The following is a 9,523-nucleotide window of genomic DNA, read 5'->3' on the forward strand; positions in this document are numbered from 1 at the left end:
TGCACCAAATGCCGCAGGGTTGGCGTCTGTGTTTAATCCCTTTATGCATCCCCGTATATCCCCTTGTGTGCCCCCCTACCTCCCCACTCGCGGTTATATCCCCCACCCCGTATATCCCCTTGTGTACCCCTCCCCCTACCCCCCCTTACCCCCCCGTGTGTCCCCATGTCAGGGTTGTCGTCGCCTTTGTGCTCTATAACCATGGCGCTGATTGTCACAGGTCGGAGCCCACAAATAAATACAGAAGCGTAGCGTCGCGCCGCTGGAGCGAGATCGTTGCCTCCCCCATCACCGCCACCATCCCCATCAGCATGATCATCATAATCTCCATCATCAACACCACCACCACCATCTCCACCATCCCCATCAGCATCACTATCATCATCTCCATCATCAACACCACCATCACCATCTCCACCATCCCCATCAGCATCATCATCATCATCTCCATCATCAACACCACCACCACCATCTCCACCATCCCCATCAGCATTATTCTCCCCATCAGCATCATCATCTCCATAATCAACACCACCACCACCACCACCATCACCATCCCCATCAGCATCATCATCTCCATCATCAACACCACCACCACCACCATCTCCATCAGCATCATCATCATCTCCATAATCAACACCACCACCACTATCTCCACCGTCTCCATCAGCATCATCATCATCATCATCTCCATAATCAACACCACCACCACCACTATCTCCACCGTCTCCATCAGCATCATCATCATCATCTCCATAATCAACACCACCACCACCACTATCTCCACCGTCTCCATCAGCATCATCATCATCATCTTCATCATCATCATCATCTCCATAATCAACACCACCACCACTATCTCCACCGTCTCCACCATCCCCATCAGCATCATCATCATCATCTCCATAATCAACACCACCGCCACCTCCACCATCCCCATCAGCATCACTATCTCTATCATCTATACCGCCATCGGCGCCACGAGCAACTCCACCATCCCACATCTCCATAATCGACACCACCACCATCACCATGAGCTCCGCTATCCACTCAGTTTCCGCCATCTCTACCAACCGAGACACCACCAGCAGCATCGTTGCCACCATCACCACCACCACAGTCACCACCGGTACCGCCATCAGCACCGCTGGCGGCCACCAACGCCACCAGCGCGGTGTCCCAGCGTCAGCACCGAGACCGCCATCATCGTCAACCACAGTTAGCGCCATGGGGAGAGGAGGGTGGTGGGGAGGTATTGCCGCCCAATTGGTCAGACTGACGGGGAAGGGGGGTGGGGGCGGCAAAACAATACTTCTTCAGCCGCCCACTAAAACTCCCTGCAGCCGAGGAGGGTGGCGGAGTGGTGAGCGCACTGCGCTGTGAATCCGGCTACCCGAGTCACAGCCAACACCAGCGGCACCGAGTGAGATCTGAACCGGTCCTGGGCACCCCCTCTCGCCCAACCCCGCCACCCGCTCCCTGCTCCCCCCCAGCCCCCCCCCCGCCACCTTCAGCCAACCGGCACTGACCAGCGCGGTGAAGTATGGTCAAACAACCCCCCCATGACCGAGAAAACGACGGGGGGAGGGCCCTCATCCGGCAGTGAATTGGGCAATGCCTGCCAAAAATCAACGTAACGTTTACTGCGAAAAACGAATAATTATGTATATGGTTGAGTAACAACGTGGTGTACATTCGTTAGCTTTGACACGGTAGCACACGGGGGGGGGGGGGGGGTGCAGCCGCTGGGGTCTCGGTGGAGTCGCGGCTACAGCGCGGCCCCCCGGCACGGAGGAGACCGCTCCCCCCCCCCCCCACCGCTGCACCTTGCCGAGAGACGACCCCGCGTCGCTTCAGCCCCTGCCTCTGTCCCTGCCCCCCCTCCCTCCACCATTCACCACCCCCCCGCCCATTTCCATCCCCATGCCGCAAAGTGATTTTCAGCGCCGCGCCCCCCCAACTTGTCAAACAGTGGGGCCATGCACACGGTCGTCACCGCCATCAGCGTTGACACCACCGCCATCAGCATCGGCACCACCGCTATCAGCATCGGCACCATCGCGATCACCATCGACACCATCAAGACCTCCATTAGCATTTGGAAAATGAACACCAGCACCAGCGCACGCCTGCACGCATGACGCCCTCTGACCCCAACACGGGGCTCTCCCTCACCCCTCTTCCCATGTGACCTCTTGACCCCCTGCCCTCATTATTTTCTCTCCGCTTTCTGTAACCTCAAGTGACCCCCCCGCTTCCCCCCCCCCTCCACGGGCGACCCACACCGGGCGAGCGGGTGGACATCGGGGGTCGTGGCGATAGTTCATGGGAGGGGGTAAGCGAATTAAGTGGAGCGTGCACGCTCATGGCTCTCATAATTGGTGTTGCTGCTGTTGTCGCCCGTCCTCTGGGTGTGTGCGCGCGCGTGTGTGTGTGTGTCACGGTGTGACCGTGCCACTGGGTGTCCGCGCGTGTGTGTTCTGCGGAAGTGTAGTGGTTGTCGTGCTGGGGCCACAAACCCAGTGGCTTCGATCTCGGCTCACGACCAATTGACGGTGGCGAATGTTTTAACCGGTCCCTGGGCCTGCCCTAGGTAGGCCTCAGCCTGAAATGAGTAGCTGGTGCGGTGTGTAAAAACATCGGCACTGGGGCGACAAAGGCGGCCGGGCGTGGTGCTGGCCACCCACCCCCATGCATGTGACGTGCCAGCCTTAACAGGCGCTCGCTAACAGCACCTGCCCCAGCGCGGGAGGGTTCAACCGGACCGCGGTTGCGTGCGTGGCCGCCCCCTTGCCTGGAGTAGACCCCAAATGCGTGCCGGCGTACGTCGGTGACTCTGGGAGTGTCGCTCGGTGCGGCGACGGCGTGCGTGGTCGGCTGCATGAGTGTGTGGGTAGGGCATTGCCGACTGCGTGCGTGGAAAATTGTGGCCGGGGTGTGACACCGGTGTGGCGGTGGAGGGTTGCCAGGGCGGGCGGGCGGGTGGGCTCATTCGTCGTCGCACGCCACCGCGTTGAGGCCTCCCTCCGCGTGCACGGCCAGGTCGATGGGGGGCCGGGGGCCGCGGTGTGGGGGGGCGCCCCCCCCCGCCGCGGCCTCGTTGGCGAGGACGACGTTCCTCACGCAGCCGCGGAGCCCCGACGAGAAGTGGCCCCCCGTGAGGGTCTCCATGTCCGGGGCACCTCCTGACACACCACCACCACCACCACACCACCACCACAACACACCACCACACCACCACCACCACACCACCACCATCGCCACACCACCACCACCCCACCACCACTCCACCACACCACCACCACACCACCACCACCCCCACACCACCACCACACCACCACCACCACACCACCACCAAACCACCACCCCCACACCACCACCACCACACCACCACCACCCCCACCCCACCACCACAACACACCACCACACCACCACCACCACACCACCACCACCGCCAGACCACCACCACCCCACCACCACACCACCACACCACCACCACACCACCACCACCCCCACACCACCACCACACCACCACCACCACACCACCACCAAACCACCACCCCCACACCACCACCACCACACCACCACACCACCACCACACCACCACCACCCCCACACCACCCCCACACCACCACCACCACACCACCACCACCCCCACACCACCACCACCACACCACCACACCACCACACCACCACCCCCACCCCACCACCACCACACCACCACACCACCACCAAACCACCACCCCCACACCACCACCACCACACCACCACACCACCACCACCCCCACCCCACCACCACCACACCACCACACCACCACCAAACCACCACCCCCACACCACCACCACCACACCACCACACCACCACCACCCCCACCCCACCACCACCCGGCACACACGGACAAAGGCAAAGGTAAATATCCCCCATGTAGACTTAAAAAGGGTGGGGGGGGGGGTGACAGCAGCAGTGGTGAGGGGGGGCAGCAGTTGTGGGGTTACCCAGGAAGACGCTGCCCTTGACGTCGGCCTTGAGCATCGTGCCGCCCGACTGACCCCGCACCGGGGCGCCGTGGTCGACGCGCAGCCAGCCCAGACGGCCCTCCCTGCCGCACAGACAAAGACAAAGGTCCCCGTGTAGACTTCCATAGACTGTTGGGGCAAGTGCTGTTAGCGAGTGGGTGGCCAGCACCACGCTTGACCGCCTTTGTCTCCCCAGTGGCGATGTTTACACACCGCACCGGGTACTCGTTTGAGGCTGAGTTGAGATATTTACCACGTGATGGTGATGATGATGGTTGTGATGGTGGTATGAGTGATGGTACTGATGGTGGTGATGTGGGGTGATGTCGGTGGTGATGATGTTGGCTGTGATAGTGGTGTGGGTGATGGTCGCAGTGGTGGTCACGTGGACGTGTGGGTTGTGGTGTGGGTGGCGGCGGTGGTGACGGTGTGGGTGTGGGTGGTGGTGTGGGTGGTGGTGTGGGTGGTGGTGGCGGTGTGGGTCTAACCTCACGGCCGTCACGTTGTGCCACCGCCCATCGTTGATCTTCGTCCGTGACGTGATGCTCGCCTCTCCGCTGCCCAGCTGGTAGCTGTGGACAAAACAAAGATCCCCCGTATAGCCTTAACATACTATCGGGGAAAGTGCTGTTAGCGAGCACCTATGAAGGCCGGCACGGCACACGAGGGGGTAGGTGGCCAACACCACGCCCGACCGCCTTTGTCTTCCTAGTGGCGATGTTTTACACACCGCACCAGGTACTCATTTGAGGCTGAGTCGACCTAGGGGAGGTCCAGGACCAGTTCAAATTATCGTCACTGGTGGTGGCCGTGAGCGGGAATCAAACTTTGGTCGCCAGGTTCGTAGCGCAGCGCACTAACCACGACACTACCACTCACCACACACACACACACGTGTACACACGCACACATGTACACACACACACGCACACACACACACACACGAACGCCGCCGCCACGCGTGCCACCGTGCCGACAACATAAACCCAATTCTCCACCGCGCAACCGAGCCGGGGCCGGGCCGCGCCGGTACGGGACCGTTTTTCCACCGCACAAACCGAGCCGCGCCGCTGACGTCACGCGCATTGAGCGAGCGGGGACGCGCGTGGGTGACGCGCTGATTATTTACCTGAACACCAGGCGTCCGTCCCTGAGGCCGAGACTCACAAAGTCCTTCCCCTTGCCGTTCTCTCCTGCCTCCTGCACACACGCACACGCGCACACGCGCACACACGCACACACACACCCATCCACACGAACGCACACGTACACACAAACATGCACACATGACCATGCACGCACGTACACACGGACACACACGTGCACACGCACACGCACGCATACATGCGCGCACGCAGCCACACGTTCGCACATGCGCACACATGCACGCACACCCATACGCACACAAATACACACACGCACGCACAAGGTTATTGAGTGAGACGTGAGGAGTTCAGGGTTAGAGATTGGTGGTTACCATTCACGGTGCTTCGAGATTTAACGTTCGATTGCTCCCGAGACTAGGAGTTATAAAGTACGTCCTGGGTGAGAGGTCGAATTGTAAGTGTTAAGGGATTCCGATATTCCTGGTTTAGAGATCAGGGGTTAAAGGTTAGGGATTAGACATGCTCTAAAAATTCATGGTCAGGGTTTAGAGGATTTCCCGGGTTAGTGGTCGGAGGTTAGGGGTCAGAGGGTAGAGTGTTTCCCAATTCAGAGTCCAGCATTTGGTATTTTCTGGGTTTGGGGTCAAGGGTTAAGGGTCAGGGGTTATGCAGCTTCGTGTCTCTGAGGCTGCGGGGTTATGGGTCAGAATGCTTCAGGATTAGCGGCCGCCGGTTAGGGGGTGAGAGTCCATCCTGGGTTAGGGTTCAAGGGGTTAGGGATTGGAGCGGGGGAGGGTGGTGGGGGTGGTGGGCGGTGTTACCTCGCGCTTGGCGAGCCGCGTGCGTTCCCCGACCTCGTTTGCTGCCTAGAGGTGAGAGGTGAAAGGGCAGAGCGGCGGGCGGGCGGGCGGGCGGGCAGGGCGGGCGGGGAGCAAGCGGCAGAGTGAGCGCACGACGCGGCTGAGCTCTCATGCACGCAGCACGGGCGCACGACAAGCGGCAACTGAGCACCAGCAGCAGCCCGTGGCAAGCGCCGGTGTGGCGGGCGCGGTGTGGGCGCGGTGTGGGTGAGGTGAGAGAGGGCCATGCGAGGGAGAGAGCCATGTGATGGAGTCATATGACAGAGGATGAGGTGGAGAGGGAAGAGACGGAGGAGATATGCGTGATGTGAGTGAGAGCATGATGTGAGTGAGAACGGGAGATGAGTGAGAGTAGGTGGCGATGAGTGAGAGTGAGGGAGACAGAGGAGAGGTGAGGAGGCGAGGGGTGAGGAGGGTGAGGATGGTGAGGAGGGTGTACTGTCAGCACTCACCACTCCCTGCCAGACGAGCAGCCCCTCCGGGGAGAGCGTCTTCACCTCCAGCTGGATGGTCTCCGGGTGTTTGTGCATGCTGAGGCCACGCACAAAGACAAAGGTGTGCCGTGTAGCCTTAACAGACTGTTGTGGAAAGTGCGGTTAGTGAGTGGCACCTATGAAGGCCGGCACGGCACCACGCCCGGCCGCATTTGTCTCCCCATTGGCGATATTTACACACCGCACCAGCTACTCATTTGAGGCTGAGTCGAACTAGGAGAAGCCCCAGACCGGCTCAGATAGTCGTCACTGCTGTTGGTGGCTGTGAGCGGCAATCGAACTTGGGTCGCCGGGTTCATAGCGCAGAGCGCTACCCGCTGTACCACCGCTGCCATTGGGTACACTAAACTAAATTTAAACTACATTTTATTTGACCAGGTAAGGCCCAATGAGATGTAGAGCTATTTTTCAGAAGCGACCTGGCCACAAATAATAACTCAACAAAGTGGCTAATCATCGCGTGGGGATGATTAGTAGCTAAACGCATGATTCTAAATGTGGAGGGGGAAAAATGGAGGACCCAAAGGAAAATCCACACGACCACGGGGAGAGAGAGAGACACCGCAAACTCCAAATATACAGCAGCAGGCGTCAGGGTCGAGATCGAACCCACGACCTCCTGTATACCAGCCGAGGTAGTTAACATTTCCTAACCACCGTGATGATGATGAGAGAGAGAGACACTGCAAACTCCAAATATACAGCAGCAGGCGTCAGGGTCGGGATTGAACCCACGACCTCCTGTACACCAGGCGAGGTCGTTAACATCTCCTAGCCACCGTGATGATGAGAGAGACACGCAAACTCCAAATATACAGCAGCAGGTGTCAGGGTCGGGAATGAACCCACGACCTCCTGTATACCAGGCGAGGTAGTTAACATCACGCCACAGTGCACACCGCGTGGTGACGTCGTGAGATGACGTCACATGCAACGACGTCACGGGGAAGGGAGGGAGGCGGGGCATGACGTCATCACGGTGGCCGGCAAGGCTTACCCGCTCAGCGTCGCTGTAACTGCCCAGACGCTTTGACCAACGCGTCCGCTTTCCCCTAGAGGGGCGTGTCACGGCAAGGTTCAACTTTGCCAGAGTTGCCGTGACCCCACGTTACCCACGGACAGACGGAATGATTACCTCCTCACAAACATCTTCTCCGGCAGGGCGATGTACCCGTCGCCCGCGAAGCTGGCCGCATGCTGGATCACCGACGCTGTGGGGGGGGGGGGGGGGTGGGGTGGGCAACAGAGGGTGGGGGTCACGGGCGAGGTCCCGGCCACACATGGGGGGTGGGTGATCCACAGGGGCTCTACTCTACTCCAGGTGGGTAACCGATGGAGGTCGGTTCACACCGCGGGGCGTGTTACACACAGCGTCGTACCGCGCCGTGGGGAGGGGGGTACGGTGCAGGTGCCCGGCCACACCGGACGGTGGGTCACGCGCCGAGTGCCGCCAAACTGGGTCGGCAGATGCACCGAGCCCGGCCACGCCGCGGAGGGGAGGCAGTGGAGGGGGGGGGTGATGTGGGCGACTCGCGTGGGGAGTTGGCCACACCGGCTCGGGGAGTGGCACGGGGATGAGCTAAAGGGAGCGGTGCTGCGCGGCGATGGTGGCGAGGAGGTGGAGGTGGAGACGGTTACCGTGGTGACAGTCATCGCCGTGGTAACCCATGGGGCACACGCAGCGTGCGCCCACGCACGTGCCGCCGTTCATGCAGCCCGCGGCGCGGGAGCAGCCGCTCCGCCGCTCCTCACAGCGCTCGCCTGGGGGTCGCGGGGTCACGGGGTCGCGGGGTCACGGGGTCGTGGGGGCGCGGGGACACGGGGACAAGGAGACATGGGCAGATGAGCACAATGGGGCTTGGGTACCATGAGAAACACGAACGCACGGGGAACACGAGACCACGATGGCACAGGGACGGCAGAAGCAGCAGTCGCACTGCGCCTGGCGGAGCAACCCCCGGTGCCGTGCGACACCGCGGCGGTAGCTGTGGCGGCGGTGATGGTGGCCGTGCTGGCGGTGGTGGTGGTTGTGGCGCCGGTGGCGATGGTGGCGGCGGTGGTGGTGGTGGCGGTGGTGGTTGTGGCGCCGGTGGCGATGGTGGCGGCGGTGGTGGCGGTGGTGGTGGTGGCGATGGTGGCGGTGGCGGCGGTGGTGGCGATGGTGGTGATGGCGATGGTGGCGGTGGTGATGGCGATGGTGGTGATGGCGATGGTGGCGGTGGCGGCGGTGGTGGCGATGGTGGTGATGGCGATGGTGGCGGTGGCGGCGGTGGTGGCGATGGTGGTGATGGCGATGGTGGCGGCGGTGGTGGCGGTGGTGGTGGTGGCGATGGTGGCGGTGGCGGCGGTGGTGGCGGTGGTGGTGGTGGCGATGGTGGCGGTGGCGGCGGTGGTGGCGATGGTGGTGATGGCGATGGTGGCGGCGGTGGTGGCGGTGGTGGTGGTGGCGATGGTGGCGGTGGCGGCGGTGGTGGCGATGGTGGTGATGGCGATGGTGGCGGCGGTGGTGGCGATGGTGGTGATGGCGATGGTGGCGGTGGTGATGGCGATGGTGGCGGTGGTGGTGGCGATGGTGGTGGCGATGGTGGCGATGGTGGCGGTGGCGCTCCTACCCTGGTATCCGTCGGCGCAGACGCACTGCACCTCGTACTCCCCGAGCGGCACGCACGAGCCCCCGTGGCGGCACGGGTTGCGCTGGTCGCACGCGCTGGCGGCGCCGCCGCGGCACGGCTCGACGGCACGCGACGCCACAAACGAGTAGCTCACGTCCAGGCGCTTCCCGTTCACCAGCACCTGGGGTGGGCGGGGGGCAGGGGACGGGGGGGGACGCACGCATGGGGTTGGGGGCGGAGGGGTGGACATGTGTGTGTGCGTCTGTGGAGGACAACGTAGTGCGCTAGAACCTCATGTCCCGCCGTGTTTTCCAGCAGTTCTCCGTAGCTCCCTACGTGTTCCCATCCATGCCCATGTCTACTGTGTCTCCCCGCGTCTCCCCGCACTTCCTCCTATTCCTCCTATCTCCCCGCGCGCGTGCGCCCCACCCACC

The 9,523-nt window shown here is 61.9% G+C and overlaps 1 protein-coding gene across 6 annotated transcripts in view; it reads right to left on the minus strand.

Moving 5' to 3' along the window:
- Window positions 1-1,913: 1,913 nt before the first annotated feature.
- Window positions 1,914-9,523, minus strand: part of HSPG2 (heparan sulfate proteoglycan 2) — a 196,729-nt gene continuing 189,119 nt past the window's right edge. For all 6 annotated transcript variants that reach the window (XM_078873345.1, XM_078873343.1, XM_078873342.1 and 3 more), the window contains 10 exons: window position 9,523; window positions 9,090-9,270; window positions 8,116-8,238; window positions 7,613-7,688; window positions 6,436-6,514; window positions 5,945-5,989; window positions 5,147-5,217; window positions 4,506-4,589; window positions 3,997-4,100; window positions 1,914-3,185 (listed from right to left, as the gene is read on the minus strand). The exon at window position 9,523 is cut by the window's right edge and continues 244 nt beyond it. In XM_078873345.1, coding sequence (XP_078729471.1) covers window positions 2,989-3,185; window positions 3,997-4,100; window positions 4,506-4,589; window positions 5,147-5,217; window positions 5,945-5,989; window positions 6,436-6,514; window positions 7,613-7,688; window positions 8,116-8,238; window positions 9,090-9,270; window position 9,523 — 961 coding nt within the window. In that variant the 3' untranslated portion in view covers window positions 1,914-2,988. The remainder of the gene's footprint in view (window positions 3,186-3,996; window positions 4,101-4,505; window positions 4,590-5,146; window positions 5,218-5,944; window positions 5,990-6,435; window positions 6,515-7,612; window positions 7,689-8,115; window positions 8,239-9,089; window positions 9,271-9,522) is intronic.

Source organism: Lampetra fluviatilis, chromosome 36, assembly GCF_964198595.1.
Source record: "Lampetra fluviatilis chromosome 36, kcLamFluv1.1, whole genome shotgun sequence".
In the NCBI taxonomy this organism is placed as follows: domain Eukaryota; kingdom Metazoa; phylum Chordata; class Hyperoartia; order Petromyzontiformes; family Petromyzontidae; genus Lampetra; species Lampetra fluviatilis.